We start from the raw sequence: 24,097 nt of genomic DNA, 5'->3' as shown, positions 1-24,097 counted from the left end.
CTGACCTCATTGCAGCCAACGGATTCCTTGAGGTGGGCAGTGGAGGAGGAAGTACTGATCTCCCCTCTCCGGTGACCAGCAACAGGACATGAGGAAGGGGAATGAAGCTGCATCAGGGGAAGTTCAGATTGGACATTAGGAAAAGGTTTCTGACTGAGAGGGTGGTCAGTCACTCGAACAGTCTCCCCAAGGAAGGGGTCACAGCACCAAGCCTGTCAAGAGTTCAAAGAGTGTCTGGACGATGCTCTTAGTCATGTGGTTTAGTTTTAGGTAGTGCTCTGAGAAGCACGGAGTTGTACTTGATGCTCCCTATGGGTCCCTTCCACATTCTGTGATCGAAAGGCCACAATTCAGCTGAAGAAAGCTGGAATGCAGTAGGGTCTGACTTCTCTTCCCATACAGCTGATGACTGCTTTCAGCCTTGGCAGGGAGGATATTTAGGAGCTAGGAATTCTGCGCTTGCCATTAGGCTTACTTGTACCAGAGAAATTTCTACCTGGGACACTCAGGCCTAGTTGTTTCGAGACTACAACAGGAAGGCAGAAGCAAGTGGAAAGAAATCAGATATGAATTAAACTACCATCAGAGTCCTTCAATTTATTACCATCTTATTAAAAACTGGACAAAGCTACAAGCTGACACAGTAACATTCATGAGGCATCTTTAAAACAATCACACGTGGTGTGCATTTTGGAATTACTAACAGCAAAGACATCTATCTTCTGTGGTGATATACTGCAATATCTAAAGAAATTTCTTCCTGTGAATATTTATCAATGACATGATCAAGTAGAACACTTCATACACAACATTTAAATAGTCAAAACTGGGTTTATTTACAAAATCTGTCATGCACAACAACTTTTTCTTTTAAAATTACATAAAATACATTTAAGAAAAGGATGACATCACATAGTTCTGTGAACAACAATAAGAGGAAGCATATTAAAAAGCTTAACTAAAAACAGCAAATAGTTGAACTGACGTAAAGCTAAAAACCAACCAACCCTCTTCACTGATTACAGGGCTAAAAAGCAGTCCAAATCTCTAAGCCAAAAACTGACACCTGCAGAAGGGGGAACCATTATTCCTTGATATTTTGAAGGAGCCTTAATAAATGAGACTCAATAACCTGTTGAACTAAAGCAGAGAAAAAAATCAGGTTAATCAGTGTTCAATGTTCTTGCACATCTTTAGGGTTATACTATTTTTTCTGACTGGCTCATCCTGTACAACCAATTAATAACAGACAGACAGGAAAAAATTCACTCTGGAAAGAGAGTCTGCATCCCTTCAGAAAATAAAAGCCTCATGTAATGCAAAACCAATACACTCAGTAAGGCAGATAATTGTTTTCGCAGGTGATGATCTGTTCTTTGGCTGAGGCAGGGATGGAAACTCCTACCCATTTTGAGCCGATACATTTCAGTGTATTAGGACTGTCAGGAAGGAATCTTACAGCTGCAAAAACTCTACTGGGCCATTACAGCAGCAACACAAACAAGGAGCAGCAAAAACAAAAATAAAATAATTTACATTTGCAGTACTCACCACTCCGATATCCCAAAGCTACAGCCAAATCCATGGAATTATAGCCAGCATCTGTTTCAATAGTTGGATCAGCACCACTTTCTATGTAAAACAGGAAAAGAAACTCATATTTCTGACAATGAGAATTAATAGTACATTATTACTGATAATTCAGTTTGGACAGTCTACTTACCAAGGAGAATCTTTACACATTTCACATGGTTCCCATGTACTGCATATAGTAGAGGTGTGCCTCCATTCTGGAAAAGCAGGTAAAAGTCTTAGATACTTAATGACTGAGCAGTCTGCAACTCAGTTCCTTACACAACAGTATACTTCTATGTACCAGTAAGAGACTTCACAAGTTTTATAAAAATGACGTTCTGCTTCGGCTCTTCACAACTTACATCTTTTCTTGTCTACTGTTTAGACTGTAGGTTCACCTTCCTACAAGGACTCCATGTTTGCCTCATTCTCTTTTTACCAAGAAGTCAGAACCAGTACGGCAAACTTCCCTTATCCTATGGAAGTTTTGAAACTCTCAGATATTTCAGAAGAGGTTGAACAATTTTCAAGCACAAGCCGGTGCGGTGCCCTATTTCAGACTTCGGATCAAAGTACCCTCTGACATAAATGCAAGCGAGAGTCTTACCCAGTCATACTCGTTGACATCAACTCCACAGTCCAGCAGCATTTTGACAATATCTGTGTATCCTTTGCTGCAAGCCAGTGACAGGGCACTTTCTCGCCCTTTGCCCAAAATCTGAGGATCTGCACCCTGAAATAACAACAACAACATTTTTTTAAATTGAAGTTTTACACAGTACTTTAAAACTTTTACGTGTATAGCACCATTGACAAACTTAGGAAGGCAAATTGAACTAAAAAGTAAATAAATAAATAAATTTTGTGGTTTTTTCCTTACATTCTGGAGGAGAAATTCCACTACTGCTATCTGCCCGTGAGCTGCAGCCCACATCAGAGGGGTAAATCCTTCTTCGTCCTTATGATTGATAACATTTTCTGTTCAAAGAAAAATATGTAGCTTAGCAATCTCTTTCACTAATGCACCGTATAAGCTGGTGAAATACATTGATGTATCCATGGGGAATAGACTGAGGTACCAGTGTGTCCCAGAAGTCATTCTCATCTTAACTTTGAAAACAAAATTCTGTCTCAACGGTGTTGCAGATCTCTCTGAGAAAGAAAAAAAATCCAACTGAAAAAAGTAGAATCTCAGAGTTGGATTTATGTTTTTTTAAGACCCATAAATCAAGCTCTGATTTTACTCAGAAATGCTACAAGTTGTCTGTAATCTGGGCATGATTTTTGGAAAGTGTCTTGGTTTTGGATAAAACAGGACCAATTCTCTGTTAGCAAATTTTCCTTTCAGCTAAGTTCTTCTAAGTAACTGCATTTTTCTGAAGTTGGCTGCACATTTTTTAGACAGTGTTTGCCCCAGAGTTGATAACACCTGCTGTCTACAGTTTTACTGACCTAATGGTAGGAATTGTATGCAGAAAAGGCCCACGTTTGTCTTTTATTGCTATAGCAGCCAAGGTTGCTGGTAGACCTCTTATGTCCCATAAGTGAGGGCTTGTACAAGGGTCGTACTTGCAGGGAAGGGAGAAGAGAACAGGTGACCCTAATTGATCAACAAGGTATTCCATGTCATCCACGTCATACCCAGTTTAAAGCTGAGGGATCATAAGGGTCTTGGTCCATGGCCAGTGTCTGAAGAGGACCCTGCCTGTTCCCCTGCCTGCAATCCTCATCCTGGTGCCAGTCCATGCATCCCTGAATCCAGTTCCTGTCTACTGCAGAATCCAGTTCAGGACTTCCTAGTGTCTGCCACTTGCTGCTGCTACTCAAGAAGATTCAATATTGGTTTTGTATATTTTGCATTATTTCTATCATTATTTTTATTATTAATAAACCTTTTTAACCTTTCATCTTGTAAGTCTGTCTCTCTTTTCCACCTTTTCACTTTCCTTAGTGTGTGGGGGGGTTAATAGAGAGCATCTGCCACACTTTTATTGTTGCCCTGCAATAAACTGTGGAAGAAAGAAGGGCCGCTTGAAAATAAAGAGCTGTTCTGTATTACACTGAAGAGTGTTTTTTTTTCAACAGAGTGAGCCACAGAATCTTGTAAATGATTAGCCTGTAAAACAGTATAGATGGTATAACTCCAGTTATAACTCACTTTTACGGAACAATTAAGGTCTATTCCTAGTGCAGCTGGAAGAAGAACAAGGCTGAGTGAAGTAGTTGAGGTGGACTTTTTTTTTAAAATATCAAAGTACTTAAAAAATCCCATGCTTATCATAGCACCACAATGTCCCTTTGTAACTGTTACTGACACTCCAGAACACATTTTCTTCCCATATACATGGTTCATTACAAAGTATATAGACTTGGTGACTCATCACCTGCTTTCCAGTAAACATCTGAACAGAGATGCATTGCTGATGCTGATTACTAACAATACAGTAAGAATATACTATTAAAAGTACTCAATTCAATATGTTATGTAGAATTGAAATTTTGTATTTGTACTATGGACACACAAATGTCATACTGAAGACTATCACACAGCTCAGAATGAGTAGCGCTATTATACTGCAGGTGTGAGCTATAGCTTAAATGACCAACATATAGCTCTGTATGTTGATTGATTAAATAGAATTGGAAAATCAGTATTAATATAAATGTGTTTAAAATTACCAAGACAAAAAAAAAAACCTGTTCTGATAGAACAAACAGATTCTCCCTTCTCTTTTCCACAATTACCTATACAGCTGGGGAGCATGGGGAGGAAGGGATTTACCTACAACTCCCGTTAATGCTAATGTTCAATTTAAAATATAAATTATAGCAACAAGTGAATAAAAGACTGATGTGAAATAATAGTCCACACCAGCAAAGAACAGATACCTCAAACATCCTCCAATTTATACCACAATCGAGGATTTTTTAAAAATACAGCTTTGGGGAAAAAGTCAAGCATAACAGGGTTATGAATACCCCAAAGAAAAAGGAAGGCATTTAACCTCCCTGTGTCTCACCTTGTTCAATACGTGTGGCCAGATATAACATTTCTCCTTGAGCAGCCAGCTGATGAACTGATAAAGCTGAAAAAAGGGAAGCAAAACCCCGTGTTACACACATCAGTTTTCATTGTGCTCTGTTTAGAGCTGGGCATAACATGCCCAACTGCTTGAGCAGTACAGAACTTGGATCTGAGAGTGTAGACAGGTTTAACCTTATACTCTTAACTGGAATCTTTATCTTAAAAACTGAAAAGTTTCCAAAGAGTTTAACAGATTTAGACAATTTTTTAACCAATGTATAAATCATACTAGAAAGTGAAGATACTTCCTACACTGACTCTTTACAAGGCAACAGGCTCTCTTTTCTGCTGCTTGGTCAGCAACTCAAGATCATATTAAGAACACTTATCAAAAGAAAATAAGCATCTTTTGACAACTTAAGGCTATATAGTTTAAAAATAACATCTATGAGATCACATGACATCAAGAGACCTGTCATACTGCTCAATAAATCCCACAGATCAGACATTACAAAACTATACACAACATGACATCTACAGGTAAAGAAAAAAGACTTTTTAAAAAAATTATTTTTAATAAAAAGTACCAAACATTAAAAGCAGCATAATTCTTAAGAGATTATGAAGAAAAAATCCCTGTTTGCACAGTAAACTCTCCACAGATGCATGGTTTTGATAACTGCAACTGGGAGCAAGTCTGAAAGGTGCTCAGAATGGAATATATAATACATTATCCACATTATGTAATAACAAAATTAGCTAATGATTACACAAAATGTAAATGTTCACTGTTCTCTTCGCTACTTGAAAGGTAGATTTTTTTTTTCAGAAAGACTGTGTATTTTGTTCAGAGGCCTGTGTTGCAGCTTCAGATTAGCTTTCTCCATGTAAGCAACCTTTTTGGTTAAAACACTGGACTTACAATTTATACAGGAAATAATTTATAGATTAAGTAAATTACAGATAATAATTTACAAAGAAAATGTTTGATAATTAAGAATAACAAAACCCCATATGTAGTACTGCCTCCTTGACTTTCGGCATCCGTGACAATCATGATATTTGCAGCAGTCTGTAGCACTTACCAATCATCTAATTTTAACAAATTTTACAGGATCCACAAGTGCTGAAAACAAGTATATCACAGTATCACAGTATCACAGCTTGTTTGGGATTGGAAGGGACCTCGAAAGATCACCTAGTCCAATCCCCCTGCTGGAGCAGGAACGCCTAGGTGAGGTCGCACAGGAATGTGTCCAGGCGGGCTTTGAATGTCTCCAGGGAAGGAGACTCCACAACCTCCCTGGGTAGCCTGTTCCAGCACAATAACTTAAAACTTGATCTATATTTTTTAAATCAAGAATTGGATTTTTTCTGGAAAAAATGCTTCAGTCATGGATTCAATACAGCAGATGGATTACTATTTTGCAGTTGGGACCACATGAAATTAGACAAGACTACCTCAATGTTCTCTTCCTATATTACTGTTTCACAAAATCACAGAATCACAGAACATTAAAACACCAAAGTAAAAATATCATAAAAATCTGTGAAGCATCTAATATACACTTCACAAAATAATTATCAACAATAAGGCAGAAGGATACTTACAGTTTACAAGCAGAGGTGTTGTAGAAACTTCATTTCCCCTGTGTTTGTTAGTTAGGGTAGTTGATTGTTTTATTGGTGAGAAATGCTTAGTAGTTGATGGAGTATAAACATGTCTTACTTGGATACCAGGGGAAGGAGAAGTGTGGATGCTGCATTCAGCTACATCGAACAAAGAAAACAAACACGATTTTAGTACTAGTAAGAGCATCAAAGCAAGCCACAGACTCCAAGTTGAACAAGAAAGCCACAGTACCAAAGGATCTTTAAAATCCATGTTAAGTAAGTTTTGTGACATACGCTTTTTTCCAGTGTGTGAGAATTGAATAAAGGACTGTATTCATTCCTGGCATAAAACAATGGTGCTACCCAACATGTTTGGTATGGTGTAACATCACCCAGAGACCAGTTGGTATCTAAATAAGATAAGCCTTTGTCTGGACTTTCAACATGCCTGGCATGGATTCATCAGGGGGGATGGCTTCACTTAGCCTGTCACACCCTCACTAACACTGTTCAGTGCAGTAATGTGATGCAGCTTTGCTCAGCCATGTAGGCAGGTAACTGCTCAGCTGACCGCTCTGCCCACTCTCTAACCAGTCCACTGCATGGGTGGAGACATCCTTCATTCATTTTCTTCATCAGGACTTTTTCTGCTCCCGTTGGATAAAACTGTAACGACATTATGAATATCTTACAAATATGTATCCAGCAGGAAGAGAGATATTCCACACTAACTTATATAAAATGCAACAGCAGGTCACCACTTAGATTTCAAGAAGTCACTCAGTGCTGCTGTGTTCATTTGTATTAACTTTTCTAGCTTTCTATTAGAATCTAACCTAATTTAATTTCAAAAGATGTACCTTATCTTGGCTTCTAATTTTCACAAGTATGTTTTGAGAAGTATCTGAGAAACCAAATAATTTTTAAGAAGATAACTGATTAAATACCGGGAAAACATACTGAAGGATTAGACTCCATTATTGGCTAAACTGATTTGACATTACTGTGCAATAATCAATGACTGGAAGCAATTAACTTGCACACTGACTTCATACCATAGAGAACTTCATGATCATAAACCCAAGCACAAATTTGGTGAGAAAATCAATTAAAAGGAGAGGGTAACAAGATGGAAATTAAACTATATTTTGTTTGCCAATCAAATAGCTACAGCTGACATGACCAAATTAAGAGACCTACCAGGGATTTTTGACCTGCGGTCCCTGGATCTGCAGGACTACTTCTAAGGGGTTCACAAATGTTACCTAAGAAAAACAACCCTATCACTGATGGGTCTAACTTTGACGTTCAGGTCTGCAGCTCCACTAGTAAGCACTTACGGCCTGAAAATCAAAAAAAGTTTGAAAATTACAATGGCTGAACTGCAGCCAAACAATATGAATCAGAAAAATCATCAAAATCCACAATAAGCTTGTGTTTGTTACACAAAATGGGACAAATTCAACCTCTTGAAAAGATACCACAGTGAGTCCTGGAAACCACAATTTTTAAGGGGAAATAGATGGAAGTCCAAATTCTGTTCTCTATTGATAGGCTCAGCCATGAGAAAGCACAGATCAAGTCTGAAGGAGCTGCCTAGCAATGGCTGGACATTAACTGCAGAGATCCAGAACTGCAGCAATATTGCTTTCAAATAGTGTAAGCTGAACTGGCAAGCCAATCACTACAACTATAGGTTTTGTACAGCCATATTGATAAAAGTCAACTGCATGACCTCTTTTGTCTTCATACTAGTGAAAAGACAAAACATGCTGCAGAAAGCTACTGAAGTTGAAATGATCATATAGGACTTTCACTAGCATTTTGTAAAGATACATACATTCAGCAATGTGTAGGATATCGCAGGACATGCTACAAAAAAGAAGCTTGTTTTCATAAATAGCATCAGCTCTTATTAAATTAGAGACTTTTTTTACACCTACTTTTTCAGTTTAAAAAAAACTATGGTTTAAAAAATAATCTTTGGGGAAATTGATTTTACATCAATAATCCATTAAGCATACAGTAAAAATGTTAAGCGAACAAATGCTGGAAAACTATTACTGATCAGCACACATATAAAGCAGAGACTTTAAGAAAAATAACAGTTAAAAAGGATAAGACAGTCCACACATAACAATTTATACCATAAAGTTCAACCTTTAAATAACACAGATGCCACTTCAAGGTCAGAGTTAACTTGGTCTTGGATATTTTTACTGTCCTCTTCATTCAAAGATTTCACAAATCGTGAGCAGACGTTCATATCAAATCTGTTAGGCAAAATGAATTTCATTCCCATGGCGACACTCTGAGCTGGGCCCTCCTCAGTGCTGGAGTCAAGCTGATGCTCCACCTTAATGTCTGGCATGGATGGAAGGCTGTAGCTGGTGGTACATTCTTCCACAATTAACTGGGCACCAGCATCTAAGTTTGCTGAAGATGCCATGGCCTCAGTCACGTAAAAGTTTTATGCAAAATGTTTCTTCATAGCTTCTAGCCAAGAGCAGCTCCAGCCAACAAAGCTGTATCTAGAGATGCTGATGTTTGAACTACCTACAACTAAACACAGGCAAAACAGGTTAACAAAACTCTGGTGAAATAATGCATAAACAATACATACAACCTGGCTTACAGAATTTGGTTTTGATAGTCAAAATCTTACCAAAATATCAGTCTCCCTGCCCTCACAAACTATTGACCAAATCTTCCACTTGGATTTTATTATATGGATATTTAAGCCCAATTCCACAATGAAAGCAGTAGGAGCTTCATCTAAAAGACATTTCAGAATATTAGCGTGGTTGCAACAAAAAATCCACCACAACCAACCACATTTCTATTAAGATAGGAACAAGCTATAAGAAGATGACTTAACTGCCCAAAATTAGACTTGAAATAAAAGTTTAAGAGACATTTATGACTGTATGTCTTTTCATAGCCTGAGAGAAATCACAGAATGTTAGGGATTGGAAGGAACCTCAAAAGATCATCCAGTCCAATCCTCCTCCTGGAGCAGAAACACCCAGGTGAGGTTACACAGGAATGTGTTCAGGTGGGTTTGAATGTCTCCAGAGGAGACTCCACAATCTCCCTGGGCAGCCTGTTCCAGTGTCTGTCACCCTCACTGAGAAGAAGTTTCTTTTCAAATTTAAGCGGAACCTCTTGTGTTCCAGTTTGAACCCATTACCCCTTGTCCTACTGTTGGCTGTCAATGATTTCTACGACGCATGTAGGAAAACAGTCTATCTGTTTTCGATCGATGACAGCAAAACATCTCACAGCACCGGGGATTTCTGACAGCACCGCGGGAAACCCAGCGTCAGGCTGGACTCCGCGGCAGCGCCTGGCGGGCAGCGCGGCCTGGCAGCCACTCCTAGCGCCCTCCCCGCACCGCAGACCGCCGAAAACGGGAACGGGCCGCGGCGACACCCTTCACGGACACGGCAGAGCGTCTCCCACCGGGGACGACCGGGAAGCGCTCCGGGAAGCGCTCCTGGAGCCGCTCCAGCAGCGCGGGCCCACGGTCCCGCTCCCACAGCCCCGCCTCACCTCGGCGCCGCCATTTCGGCCGTTGATGTCGAGGAAGAAGTGACGTCACGCCACCCCGGGGCAGGAGAGCATCACTCACCCTTCGCCGCGGTGTCGATTGGCCGGGAGAGTCGCTTCCTGATGACGTCATACCCACACGATCCCGGTGTGTCTCCCGGAGGCCGGCGTGGGACCCGCCATCGCGGCGGCGGGCGCAGCGTGGCCCTTGGGCGCCGGCGGGAGCAGCGCTCGGCGGCGGCCGCTCCTGGTCAGACATGGCTACGTACAAGCCGGTGGTGGTTCAGGCGTTCCCCAAGCTCGGGGAGAAGATTACGCAGGACACGCTGTACTGGCGGGGCTACAAGGTAGGAGGTAGCGCCGCGCGGCAGCGGGCCTGCCCGGGGACCCTGCGCTCTGGTCCGTGAGAGCTGCTTCTGCCAGCTCTTGCGGCTTTCGGTCAGAAGCGGTTCTCGAGTATCGCACTGGAACCTGTTAAACGGCTTCCTGGGAAACGAGGCTGAGTTGTGCCCCACGTTGGACCAACAGACATAGTTATTATCCTAGAATATTTTTTCAGAGTCGTAGAATTATAGAATCATATACTAGTTTAGGCTGGAAGGGACCTTGAGCTACTCCAGCCCTCCTGCAATGAGCAGAGACATCTTCACCCAGATCAGGTTGCTCAGGGCCCCATCCAGTCTGGCCTTGAATGTCTCCAAGAATGGGGCATCTACCACCTCTCTGGGCAACCTGGGCCAATGTTTCACCACCTGTACTGAAAAAACTTTGTTCCTCCTGTCTAGCCTGAATCTCTCCTATTTTAAAACAATTAGCCCTTGTCCTATCACAACAGGCCCTGCTATAAAATCTGCCCCCATCTCTCTTATAGGCCTCTTTTAAGTATGGAAAGGATGCAAAAAGATCTCCCTGGCGCCTTCTCTTCTCCAGGCTGAACAACCCCAACTCTCACAGCCTGTCCCCACAGCAGAGCTGTTCCAACCCTCTGATCCTTTTTGTAGCCTCCTCTGGCCCCTCTCCAACAGGTCCATGTCTGTCCTGTACTGAGGGCTCCAGAGCTGGACACAGGATTCCAGGTGGGGTTTCACCAGGGCTGAGTAGGGGGGCAGAATCACCTCCCTCCACCTGCTGGCCACACTGCTTTTGATGCAGCCCAAGATAACATTGGCCTTCAGAGCTACACATGCACGTTGTCAGTTCATGTCCAGCTTTTCATCCACCAGTATCCCCAAGTCCTTCTCCACAGGGCTGCTCTAGATCCCTTCATCCCCCAGCCTCTATTGATATCAGTGGTTGCCCCAACCCAGATGCAGGACCTTGCACTTGGCCTTGTTGAATCTCGTGATGTTCACATGGACCAACTTCTTGAGCTTGTCCAGGTCCCTCTGGATGCCATCCCGTCCCTCAGGTGCCAGCTGGACCACTGAGTCATCTGTAAACTTGCTGAGGGTGCACTTGATCTCACTGCCTGTGTCAGGGGTGTCAAACACATTTTCACCAGTGGCCACATCAGCCTCATGGTTACCTTCAAAGATCTGAAGAAAACTTTAGGACTATTTATACAGTCCTAAAATTACATTTATACAGTTCTAAAATTACATTTGGCCCTTCAGAAGGCAACCGTGAGGCTGATGTGGTTCCCTGGTGAAAATGAGTTTGACACCCCTGGTCTATGTCATTGATGAAAATATAATAATAAATAGTAGTGGTCCTAATATGAACTCCTCAGGGACACCCCTTGTCACTGGTGTCCATCCTGTCATTGAGCCATTCACCAATACTCTCTGGATGAGACCATTCAGCCAGTTCTTCATCCACTGAGCAGCCCACCCATCACACCCATAACTCTCCAATTTAGAGAGAAGGATGTTGTGGGCGACCGTGTCAAAGCCCCTACAGATATCCAGATAGATGACATCCATAGCCCTTCCTTTCTCCATTTATGTAGTTACTCCATAGTAGAAGGTCACTAGGTTGGTCAGGCAGGACTTGCCCTTGGTGAAGCCACACTGGCTGTCTCGCATCACCTCCCTGTCCTCCATGTGCCTCAGCACAGCTCCTAGGAGGTTCTGTTGGACTAGGTGATCTGTGAGGTCCCTTCCAATCCCTAACGTTCTGTGATCTGTTCCATGGGCTTCCCAGGCACAGAGGTGAGGCTGACAGGACAGTAGTTCCCAGGGTCCTCCTTTCTATCCTTTTAAAAAAACAGGTGTGATGTTTCCCTTTTTCTGGTCACCAGGGACTTCACCTGACTGCCATTACTTCTCAAATACCTCGCTGAGTGGCTTAGCAACTACATCAGCCAGTTCCCTCAGGACTCTGGGATGCATCTCATCAGGTCCCGTGGACTTATGTATGTTCAGGTTCCTCAGGTGGTCATGAACCCAATCTTCTCTTAGTGGGAGGGACTTTGCTCTTCCAGTCCCTGTCTTGCAGCTCATCTATTCGAGAGGAGAGGGAAGAGAGGGTGCCAGTGTAGACCGAAGCAAAAATATTATTGAGTACCTCAGCCTTATCCTTGCCGATTTTTACCGGGTTGCCAGTCATGTTCATTGGGGAGGCTGTGCTTTCTTTGACCCTTGTTTTCTGGTTGAGGTACCTGTAGAAGCCCTTCTTGTTATTGTTTGCGTCCTGTGCCAAGCTCAGCTCCAGCTGTGCCTTGGCATTCCTGCCCCGACCTGTACATGACCGGGCAGTGTGCCTGTGCTCTTCCAACATACCCATCCTTGCTTCCCCTGCATTTGCATTTCTTTCTTGCCTTTTAGTTTTTTGCTTTCGTGCCGCTAGTCCAAGTATTTTTAAGCATTCATGAGTTTATGTTTTTTTACTCAAAGCATGTAGTTAATGGGTCAGTTTTAATGTGTTAATTGGAAAAAAATTAGCAGACGTAGCCTGGCGGAAGATAAACTCAATAGGATTGTATTTTAAAATAATTTGGTTCAAAATGGAGTTTTAATCTCTTAGTATGAAGAACAGGTATTGTTTTGCTGTTTTCACTTTTGATGGTGTGCTTATGGGTATTTAATGATCTTTATCACAATTGTTTCAGACACCTGTTCAGATAAAGGAATTTGGTGCAGTAAATAAAATCCACTTCTCCCCAGTTCCTCCATATAACTATGCTGTCACAGCCTCCTCAAGGGTAAGTGGCTGTTTTGAAGCTTTTGTGTTATTGTCCATCAGCTGGTATCATATGATCGAATGTAATGTCGTCTTATTTTGCTAGATCCACATTTATGGCCGCTACTCTCAGGAGCCAATCAAAACGTTTTCTCGGTTCAAAGATGCTGCTTATTGTGCCACATACCGTGATGATGGCAATCTGCTTGTGGCTGGCAGTGAGGAAGGTAGCATTCGCCTCTTTGACATTAGTGGAAGAGCACCACTGAGACAATTTGATGGTCCTACTAAGTAAGACAGCCTTGTTTTTTTTTCCTTTGTGTATATAGGCTTGTTTCATGTGTTTACATGTGTCTGCTTTACATGTTGCTGAAAACTGAATAACACTGATCTGTAATATATTGCTTGCAACTGTATGATGTAGATCTTACTGAAAATTACATTTTAAAACTGGATGCAAAATTGGATTTAAAAAAAATTCTAGATATGAATTGAGTAAATGGAAGAATAAATACATTTTCTAATTCAGGTAGATGTCTGTTAATATGTTGTGTAGACATAGTCTCATGACTACATGGCATTGATAAGCACATTTTATTTGATGCTGACAGGAAAAGAGTTCTAAAATGTGACTGAACAAAAACACTAAAGAAATACACCATTAAGACTGGGCACCCCTTAAAAAACCAAAACAGAACAAGTGCCTGATTGTGGGGTGAGGTTGGGGTCCGGAAGGAGTTAGAAGAAGGGTTCTGATGTACCAGTGAGGAGAAGACAGTAATAATCCTTAGATTAAACAGATTGTGCTATGGAAGAGCAATACGTGTTTTATCTGTGTAGAGCAACAACAAGAAACCTCCTTTCACTGGAAAGTGTACAGGCAGACCTTAAGAGTGTTTCTATTTTAGGTCTGTCATTATAGATGTGATATTATCTTATGTCCTAACCACTAGGTAAACTCTAATAAGATTTAGGGTATCTGTTTTCTGTGAAAGTCATTCTCTGTCGGGATGTTACGATGGTATTAATAATACAGATATAAATAGTGGTTTTAAAGGACAAGAAAAGTGTCTGACGCAGTCATACTTAAAACTCACTATTATAATTTTTTTCTAAAGGACAGTGCTAGTGCGCAGACTTCTAAGTAGCAGGCAGAATTTACAGCTTTTGAATGAGCAACTAGTAGACCTGTAAAACCTTTAAGGCAGATCATATCAGTGCGTAGGTAAGCATCTATCAGCATGACCCTTTTCTGGCTGGAAATATAAAAACTGAAGTGTTTTTAACCTCTAAAGTGAGGCTTTGTAACTTCCAAAAGTAAATACTTTGCACTCTTAAGTTAGAGAGAATATCTTAATAAGCTCTTCATGAAGACTAGCTGCTCTGGAAACAAGTATATATTTTAACTTTGTGTATTGTGGGCTTTGGTTTCTAGAGCTGTTCATGTAGTGGGCTTCCTGTCTGATAAATACAGAATATTTTCTGGTGGTGATGATTATTCGTCAAGTTTGTGGGATATTCCAAATGGTACAGAAATTATCTCATACAGTGAACATACTGACTATGTGAGATGCGGCTGTGCAAGTAAAGTGAATGCAGATGTCTTCATAACAGGTTTGATTTTCTTTTTCATACATGCTTCTTTTGGATTGAATTGAAGAAAAATGCAGATAGTTTTTGGTACAGTAGGATCTTGCTTATTATATTTTAAACATGGAGGATCTATCTTCCTACTCAATGCCTGCTTTGTTGTTTCCTTTTTGCTTGCTTTTTAAGTTTGACACTGATATTGGTAGGGAAACTCTGAGTTAACTAATTTTAACATCTTTTTGCTTTAGCCTGTTAGAGTTAATTGGACTGTTCTGACTGTCCTTCTAAAGTTTTAAGAAAGTCCTGTTAATGTGTCCCTTAGTTGGGCCAGACTTAAGTGTTGTGTCAGGGTTCCAGAGGAAGACAGTAGTTCCATTGTAGTTTGTACAGCCCAAAAGTGGCAGACTCAAAAATAATGTGTCAGATGAGGAGTTATTTGAAACTAATTGCTTTTGATTTTCCTAGCAGTAGCTTTCTATTAGTCTGTGGTAAATTGCTATGAAAAAATTAGTATTCCTTACTTTAGGAGCCAAAAGAGACAAGGTTTCACCAGGTTGCCTACTCTTTTTTTCATATAAATACAGTTGATTAATGGAATGAAATAAAATTAAGTCTTAAATTACTTTTAAGGCCTTACATGTTGCTAGGGCTAGAATTGGAAGACTTCTGCGGCCTGAAGGCTGTAAATTAATTAATGTAAACCACAAGGTGTTCTCAGTGTATGGCTTAAAAATGTTTCCATTTGGCAGGAGCTCCTTTAGGTTGTAGGATGTGGCTGTTCTAGTTCTTGAAGTAATTGAAACTAGGAAACTGAAGCTATTTATGGTGTTGTTTGCAGGTTCCTATGATCACACCGTGAAACTATTTGATGCACGAACAAAAAGTAGTGTCATGACAATAGAACATGGCCACCCTGTGGAGAGTGTGCTTCTATTCCAGTCTGGTGGACTTCTAGTATCTGCAGGTACTTCAGTAAAATCAAATTTCTTTTCTGTGGCCCTAATTTGAGAAATACTTCAGCTGCTGCTTTCTTGTATGTTGTTTTCATTTGGTAATGAAGTAGTGGGTGATGCAAGATCTTCTTTAGGAATCTGTGTTGATTTGGAGGGTGAAAGTAGGGGTATTTTTGTCTCTGATTTGATTTTCTTGTGGTTCATCAAAAAAACCACCCAACAGACTTACTTTAGCCCTATGCTAAAGTGAAGGAATGAACATACTTAAATTTTGAAGTGGTGGGACTACCTTCTCTTGGTGATTGACAAGGTTTTTTTGTTATCTTCTTACCATTGTATCAGAAGTCTTGTAACCCAGTGGTGTCTATGTTCTTCTTTTTTCTATAAAAAGTGTGTTGAATCACTCAACTGTGCCTGCAGAGTGGCCTAAAAAAAGAGCAGGCTTGTAGTGTGTTTTGTCCCCAGAGGCAGTTGTAATGGGTGGGGATGGTGAGTAGGTACAGAAAACTGTTTTATGAAGGAGCCATTGTATCAATGTGAAAACTTCTCCAGAGAAGCATAAATGTGTATGTATGTCAAACTGTTTTTTGTGCTTCTTTCTCACAGGCGGTCGATATGTCAAAGTTTGGGATATACTAAAAGGCGGACAATTACTAGTTTCACTTAAAAATCACCATAAAACTGTAACTTGTTTATGCCTGAATAGCTCTGGCCAGAGGTTATTGTCAGGATCCTTGGACAGGTTGGTATATTTTGTGGCTTTGTTGTGATTTAAATTCTTGAGGACTTTTTTGCTTTGAAGGTAATTCTATGCCAGTGTGAAATATGTGCATGTCTTTGGGGCTTAAACACTTTTACCTGTTAGAGATAAAGCTTACTTGAAAACATGTGTTGGAGCCAAGGTCTGTACTGCTGTATCCATTAACCTTTTATTAGCCAGGATGTCAGTAAGGGTTGCATGTGTCATTTGGGAATGCTTGTAGGGAACTTTTGAATATTCATTTTTCTGAATCTCTGAACTAACCTTTGCAGTCTCTGTAAAATAACTACACTTTAATACATTTCAAATAACTGAAAGTGTATTAGTATTCACCTTTACAGAGCCTGATTTTTGTGTCTCTGTGCTGTTGCTTTCTGTAACCAAGGTGAACAGGTGAAATATGTCCTCCCTGCATTTTCATTTGTTTGGGTTGAGTTGCTGAGTACCAGTACTCAATATGTTGTCTCTGAGACGTTAGAAATATGAAGTGGTCTGAAATGACAGCAGTCTGCTCCCTCCCTTTCTCCTCCCTCCCTCTTGTACTTCCTAGGCTTCCTCAGGCTTTATGATTATAAAATATAAGATGAAGGATCACACTTGTCATTCAGTGCTCACAAGACTGAAGTTCATACTTGTAAAATAATGTTTTGTTTTCCCATTTGTTAAATATTTCCTGCCTTCAACCAAGAATATCTGTGGATTTATTTCCAGAAATTGTCAATAGATCTTACATTTAAATTTTAGGAACGACTTTGGAGAAGTGCTGTCTTACTGTTTCCTGATGAGCATTGCTAAAGTCAGATAGTCACTGCATCTGCATTCAATTTCTTTTTCTGTCCTTGCCCCATTTTCAGCTTTTTTTTGGGTGAGAGTAATCCTTTCTTGACTTTTGTGTATCTTTTGACAGAAGCTTTCTGTTGCAGGAGAGGTAATAACCAAGAAGCTCAGTGGCAGTCTGAAGAATGCTTTGCATAAATACTCAGTTTCCTTAAATGATCTATAGAAGTTAAGAGTGATGGAGTTCCTGTAAAGTGTTTACAATAAGGTGTGACTAACAAGGTTTTAATTATTATTCTTCCATGTAGGCATGTGAAGATTTACAGTACTACTTCCTACAAAGTAGTCCACAGCTTTAACTATGCAACGTCCATCCTCAGTCTTGCGTTGTCAGTAAGTAAATTAGAAATCTTTCTAGGCAGGGTAATTACTGATACCTGTAAGTCACTGAAGTAATTATTTTTTGCTTTTATTGCTATTGAGTACCCATTTCAGAATAATGCTGTACATGCAAAGTAGGATGATTGAATATATTCCTCCTGAGTAAAAAATGCATTAAGAGGTTTTAAACATAGTACATAATACATTCAGGTGTAACCTGATTACATCTGTACAAAAATATGTGTTTATCAAGGACAGTATAAATCATAGGGAACGTGTTCAGTTGGGAAGGGTAGCCCTTTGGCTTTAATAAGATTTTACTAATCTTTTGCCTTTCATGAACCTTCTGAGTCCTTTTGTGTGGCAGTGATAAAAATAAAAAGTAGTTAATTTGTTGATAAATTTATAATAGAGTGAACTTACTTTAAAAGTTGTTGGCATCAGATTGGCCTGAGGAAGAAAAGAGAGGGAATGAGGCATGAGCATAAACAAACTTGTCTGCCAGGGCGTGTGTCTTATTGTCTTGGAAACAGAAAGCAAAGACTCTCATTTCTCTGAAACATTTGAATTCTAATAGATAAATGACCTGCTGGCCAGAAATTTGGAGGCTAGCTCTATATTTTAAAACAATGTTGTCGTCATGTAGTCGCCCTTTTATGTTGTGTCTGAAAAACACGTAAAAGGGACTGTGAAGGGATCTTTACTACGTTTGAAATTTTACTATTGTCCTGCTCTCCTGGAACCTAAGATGTGCATGGAAGAGGTGTTTTCCTTCCTGCGTTTCCTGCCTTGTTCACTAGGAAGCTAGAGCTAAACGAGTTTTGAATTATTTTGGTTGAGGTGAAGACCCCATGCCCTTTAAGCCTCCACAGCAGCTGCGAAACATGAGATACCCATAGTGTGTACATGTCTTTTGAAACATGATCATTTCTTTCATATTGACTAAAACCATTGAGTTTTAAATTGTCATATGACAATGGCTCTACTGGGCCAAACTAAAGGTTGGTGTAGCTCAAGACTCTGCTTCCAACTATAGTTGTAAGTAGATGCCTATGGAAAACTGAAAACAGGGCAAGTGCATATGGTAAGTAAAAGAATTTATCTTGCATAAACCTGCTCAGTCTCTCCTTGACCTTGGACAAACTTTTAGCCTTCACTGTGTTCCTACACAGGGAGTTCAGCATTTCTGCTGCTTGGTGTGTAAACAGCTGCCTCGTTTTCTTCCATTTGGTCCTTCATTAGCTTCATTTGATGCCCCTAAATGAGACATTGACCAGCTGATCTCCATCCATACCTGTCATAATTCTATATACTTTTATCATATCCCTCCTCAATTGTCTTCTTTCCGCTGCTGAAGAGTTCTGTCTCAGGGGTTTTGATTCTTCTATTCTGAATCCACTAGTGTGTTTTGAGAATTACTCATGTAGGGTTTAAGATGTGGATAAACAATTAAATTATTCAGTGGCATAATAACTTACTAGTTTTTATTTCTTCTGTAGTAATTCCTAACACTTTGTGGGGTCTTTTTTTGTTGTTTTCTTGTTGAGCATTTGGCTCATGTTTGAAGTTTTTATAGCATTATCTGTTAAGATAATAGTAACAGGTCAGAACTCACTATTTTATATATGAAATCAGTGTTTTTCTCCAGTGTATCATTTAAAATTATAAACTTTAGTATCAAATATGTACAACCTTTGCTATATAGGTAAAACTTGTACCAGTAACTTGTATTTTGAGCAACTTTCACATGTTTCTCAAAATCCTGCTGCTCCATCATCGCTTTCTCACAGATGGTGTTCGTGTCGATTATATATAGCATGTAATAGCTAAGGGCAGTTATACATCATTGAAAACAAACAAACAGTCATAGATTATACTTACAGAAGGATGTTAATGCATATTTAAGCTTGCTTCTGTAGTCAGGCTGTAGTCCCTCTAACTATTTGTTAAAAGTGTATTAGATGAATAATGTTGCTTATTGTTATAGACTTGAAGCTGTCCCTGTTTTGAATAAGGTAGTTGACCACAGGACCTTCCAACTTAAGTTATTCCATGATAGTGTGATTAGAGCCTTAGCATGAAGCATAAAAATGTAAAAATCTGTATGGTAGAGCATGCATCATCAAATAAAACACTAGGTTCCTCACTCTGTGATTTTTTCATTTTAGCCTGAAGATGAAACCATAGTCGTAGGCATGACCAATGGAGTACTAAATGTTAAACACAGAAAACCTGAAGAAAGGAAAGAAGAGTCTCAAAAGAAGAGACAACCAGCATATAGAACCCATGTGAAAGGAAGAACTTATATGCCAAAACAGGTACAGGAGTGTGAGAAAATATACACTGAGGCACTCCTCAAAATTTCTCTTTTTTTTTTTTTTGGTTTGTGCTAAGTTGAAGAACGGGAAAAGGGGGAAGATACAAAGACATATAAGCTTGTTAATGGTAGTATAATATGTCTAATCCATTCTGTGTATCTGTCTTATTCTGAACTTGTCTTTCAATTCCAGGAAGATTTCTGTGTCAGTAAACCAGTAAAACGCGTTTTGAGGAAATATGACAAGATGCTGAAGAGCTTTCAGTCTTCCAAGGCCCTCGATGCAGTACTGGAGGTGAGGCACTGGGTTTTGTTTCATCAAGAGTTATGTGCTGTCATCTGATGTGGATTTTTTCTGTATGTCAAGCTAATTTTATTTCACCGTGTACCTAGAAAAGAATCAAACTTGTGCGGGTTCCATTTTGGTTTTGTTTATATCAGCCCTGTTTTCTGTGTAAAGATGTTGCTTTGGTACTAAACTCTTCTAATATATGTCCAGCCACCCATCAGGCTTCATACTCCTGAAGTTACGGTTGCAGTCATGCAGGAACTGCATCGCAGAGGAACACTGAGGAGTGCACTTGCAGGCCGAGACGAGAAGCAAATTAATCTCCTTCTTACCTTTGTGGCAAGGTATTATTTTAACCTGAATTCTCTGGCTATTTTGAGACCTATATTTCATAATAACTTTTGCCACAGTATCTCAAAAGATCATGGGTAGAGCACTGGTACTCTTGAATCTCACATGCCTTCTGCTTTCTGATATCGAGGTCTGGGATATCACTCCTAGGACTGAACTTGTTTACTTGTTAGCACCAAAAAATTTTGCTGGTTGTATGAGAGAGTATATTTTACATTGTCAGATATTCTACCCTTGCCCTGTTATTTTCTGTCTCTTTGATGAAGCACATGTCTTCATGTACTTGAGGCTTTTTTCAGTCCTCCAACCCCCCCTGCCTTCCTGAGAAGAGGAGGGTAAATATCTCATGGAGCTTTTTTGATTCACATCTCTTACTGCCGTTCTGTGCCACATTTTGACAAAGAAAACATTGTCCATGTACCTGTTTGAGAAAGGTGCATGCTGATGGAAGGAGTGCATCTGGCAAAAAACAGTAAAACTGACATGTCTTCTATTTTTGCAGACGTGTCATTGAGCCTAGATTTACTCCTGTACTGGTAACTGTTGCAGATATGATCACTGGTAAGTACAACGCAAAAAAAGATACTCAGAGCTGGCTTGGGAATAAGGTAAAAGGTGCTACATTTTAAAGAAACCTAACTTTTATGCATTACTTTTAAAGTATGAACTCGGTGTCAAGAGAACGATCCAAAAAGAGGTATTGCCAGATCACAGTCAGTATCTGATTTGCATTGGTTGCAGGAAGCTCCTCATGGTCTCTAAGTATCTTTGATACTATGTGTACTTATACAGTACAAGTGACTTCTGCTTCTCCAGTGAGGTAAAAATAGTATCTGGGGTCATAAAAACAACTGTTAGTTTGACTTACTGCGAATACATGCCAATCGTTAACACTGTTTTCAGAACACTGCTAAAATTGTCTTAATTGTCCATAATGTTTGACCATTTTCATGTTTTTATAGATCTGTGGATTCTTAAGCGACTTTTTTCTTTACAGACATTTATCAGCCTGTGGTTGGGCAATCGGCAATTGTCGATAGACAATTCTTGAAACTTCAGGAAGCCATAGGAAAAGAAATCGACTATCAAGAGGAGCTACTAGAAGTTTTGGGAATGATGGATACACTGTTTGCTACTTTTACTAAGAAAAGTACTACTTATCCAGAAGAGAACAAAAGTAATGGTCTAACAGAGACCATTGAAACAAATACGAATAATTGACTGACAACCATCACAACAAATTCTCACAAAAATAATGTGGACTTGAAATACATGACCTGTTCTTCTGGTAACTTTTTGTAATAGTGACTTTCAAAATAAGCCCCTCTGTGTTGAAGGTCTGTCTTCTAAACTGTGTTTCCAAATAGGTTGGATTACTGAAGACAGAGAAAGAAGGACTTTTTCAAAATTTTCCATGCAATATTTTTCAAACAATTGAATTTTAAAGTTTTATTCCAAAGTTATATGTAACTTTTAAGGAATGTTTTGTGCATACAATAGTCATCATTTGATTTAGAAAACAATTTTTTGTTATTATTTACTAGAATATAATTGAAGTTTGCCCAACTTTAATGTGTCATTGTCCTTATTTAAGGTTAAGATCCCATCTCACATACTTGGACATAGGAATAAAACCATGTATGTATTTGATAAAACTTGACCACTTTGTTTTTTCTCTCCTTTCTTCATCTCTATTTCAGACTTCCATAAAATTCATAGGAAACAGCAAAATGACTAAAGAAAAGAAGTCCATGTTATTTTTTGTTTTGTATAGTATAATAGAAAAAATCTACTTATGTATATTTTTAAAAGTTCAATTTTTTTAAACAATGCGTATGCATTTATGAGTTATAATTCTCTAGCAAATAGATGTTTCCTACTTCTAAAGGGAAATTAATTCAAATTAAATTAATGTAGTGCATAAGTAAACTGCACATCAGTGACAAAAGCCTCAGTGAAGTAAAAGAACTAATTTTTTGTGTAATTTTATCACTTTCAATGTACAGTAGATGCAATTTGAGTCTACATTGTTATCAATATGTATTTGAATGCTGGGGTAATGTTTTATTTTAAGTTCAAGCAAGGCTGAAGGAGGATGGTATACTTCAGGAAGACGGGTGTTCCAAAGCCTGCTCAACACATGTAGGGTGACAGTACGATAGAACTTCGTACTTAGCCGTTTTCCTGTGACTTGCATTTTCCCCCTTGGCTTGGAATTTATTTGAGATATAATATGAATTTCCTGCAAAAGGAATTTGCTTTAGTTTGGCAGTGAGAGATGAATGTCAGTGGTAGAAATAACATGAGCAATTTTGCAAGTTCTACCTATAATCTTAACAATCTTTGAAAAGTATGGAACAGTATCTGGTCTACCCTTAAAGTAATATGTCAGCAATATATGTTCCTGGCTACTGGGATGTGCTGGTTTTGAAAACTTAGTACGATAATAGGTAATAATGAGGAGCATGTTCATGCGAATTTCAAACTGCCAGTTTCCTTGCTGCTTACTTTACTCTTTTTATTGTATTTCTGCTAATAGACCTGTATTTCTTTTCTCTCTTAGGAAATCTGTGTGTTACTTTTAATTGTGTAACTTAATCAGGCAATCTCTCTTAGGAGACTTCACACAAAATGAGTATTCCATGACCCTTCAGTAGTGCTTGGAGTTGAAGGTGGGTATTTCTCTTGGCAGCGTGGAGTTCTGTGGCTTGAGAACCACTGACTTTGATGTCAAACATATTCTTAGTTCTTATTAACAATATTAATGTCTAAAGTATGCATCCACTGTAGTGCTTCAAAGTTTGATGTCTGGCTAGCAGAACCATAGGAAGAAGTGAAGATTAAAATAGTAGACTAGTTTGATGTGAATTGGAGAGGTATGGATTTGATGGGTGGACTGTTTGGTGAATGAGGAACTGGCTGCGTGGTCACATCCAGAGAGTAGTGGTGGATGGCTCAGTGTCTGGATGGACACTGATGACAAGTGGTGTCCCTTGGGAGTCCATAGTGGGACCAGTACTATTTAATATCTTCATCAGTGACACAGACAATAAGATCAAGTGCACCCTCAGCAAGTTTACAGATGACACCAAGCTCAGTGGTGCAGTTGACACCTGAGGGACGGGATGGCATCCAGAGGGACCTGGACAAGCTCAAGAAGTTGGCCCATGTGAACATCATGAGATTCAACAAGGCCAAGTGCAAGGTCCTGTATCTGGGTTGGGGTAACCACTGATATCAATAGAGGCTGGGGGATGAAGGGATCTAGAGCAGCCCTGTGGAGAAGGACTTGGGGATACTGGTCGATGTAAAGCTGGACATGAGTTGACAATGTGCATGTGTAGTCCTGAAGGCCAATGGTATCCTGGGCTGCACTGAAAGGAGTGTCAAGAAAGGTGATTCTGGCCCTCTACTCAGCCCTGGTGAGACCCCACCTGGAGTCCTGTGTCCACCTCTACAGCCCTCAGTACAGGACAGACATGGACCTGTTGGAGAGGGGCCAGAGGAGGCCACAAAAATTATCAGAGGGCTGGAACAGTTCTGCTGTGAGGACAGGCTGAGAGAGTTGGGGTTGTTCAGCCTGGAGAGGAGAAGGCTCCAGGGAGATCTTATTGCGGCCTTTCAGTACTTAAAAGGGGTCTAAAAGAAAGATAGGGCCAGACTTTTTAGCAGGGCCTGTTGTGAAAGGACAAGGGCTAATGGTTTTAAACTAGAAGAGGGTAAATTCAAACTAGATATATGGAAGATTTTTTTTACAATGAGGGTGGTAAAACACTGGAGCAGGTTTCCTAGAGAG

At 39.8% G+C, this 24,097-nt stretch overlaps 2 protein-coding genes across 2 annotated transcripts; one reads left to right on the top strand and one right to left on the bottom strand.

The window, feature by feature from the left end:
• Positions 1-577: 577 nt before the first annotated feature.
• Positions 578-9,863, bottom strand: ANKRA2 (ankyrin repeat family A member 2). The gene is made up of 9 exons (XM_065861252.2): positions 9,767-9,863; positions 8,375-8,776; positions 6,212-6,370; positions 4,596-4,661; positions 2,456-2,553; positions 2,183-2,308; positions 1,724-1,790; positions 1,552-1,632; positions 578-1,140 (listed from the first exon to the last, which is right to left on the bottom strand). Exons 2-9 carry the CDS (start codon positions 8,661-8,663, stop codon positions 1,085-1,087), a joined length of 942 nt encoding a protein of 313 aa, XP_065717324.1. The 5' UTR covers positions 8,664-8,776; positions 9,767-9,863; the 3' UTR covers positions 578-1,084.
• Positions 9,864-9,891: 28 nt separating this feature from the next.
• On the top strand, positions 9,892-21,956 carry UTP15 (UTP15 small subunit processome component). Its single transcript, XM_065860641.2, has 12 exons — positions 9,892-10,110; positions 12,813-12,905; positions 12,990-13,174; positions 14,319-14,497; positions 15,312-15,437; positions 16,033-16,168; positions 17,272-17,356; positions 19,513-19,662; positions 19,855-19,956; positions 20,161-20,294; positions 20,804-20,862; positions 21,299-21,956. Exons 1-12 carry the CDS (start codon positions 10,021-10,023, stop codon positions 21,520-21,522), a joined length of 1,563 nt encoding a protein of 520 aa, XP_065716713.1. The 5' UTR covers positions 9,892-10,020; the 3' UTR covers positions 21,523-21,956.
• Positions 21,957-24,097: the final 2,141 nt, after the last annotated feature.

The sequence above is a fragment of the Patagioenas fasciata genome, chromosome Z (genome assembly GCF_037038585.1).
Source record: "Patagioenas fasciata isolate bPatFas1 chromosome Z, bPatFas1.hap1, whole genome shotgun sequence".
Lineage (NCBI taxonomy): Eukaryota > Metazoa > Chordata > Aves > Columbiformes > Columbidae > Patagioenas > Patagioenas fasciata.
The sequence above is the reverse complement of the archived record's forward strand: the minus strand, read 5'-3'. Positions and strand labels throughout refer to the sequence as shown.

Bases quoted from the DNA above. Each gene is read 5' to 3' on its own strand.
- ANKRA2 (XM_065861252.2), bottom strand. From the start codon at position 8,663: ATGGCATCTTCAGCAAACTTAGATGCTGGTGCCCAGTTAATTGTGGAA. The intron at 4,662-6,211 runs GTAAGTATCCTT...CCCTTTTTTCAG, and splicing joins AACACCTCTGCTTGTAAACT to CTTTATCAGTTCATCAGCTG. The intron at 1,141-1,551 runs GTGAGTACTGCA...TCTCTGCTTTAG, and splicing joins AGCTTTGGGATATCGGAGTG to TTCAACAGGTTATTGAGTCT.
- UTP15 (XM_065860641.2), top strand. From the start codon at position 10,021: ATGGCTACGTACAAGCCGGTGGTGGTTCAGGCGTTCCCCAAGCTCGGG. The intron at 10,111-12,812 runs GTAGGAGGTAGC...CAATTGTTTCAG, and splicing joins TGTACTGGCGGGGCTACAAG to ACACCTGTTCAGATAAAGGA. The intron at 13,175-14,318 runs GTAAGACAGCCT...TTTGGTTTCTAG, and splicing joins CAATTTGATGGTCCTACTAA to AGCTGTTCATGTAGTGGGCT.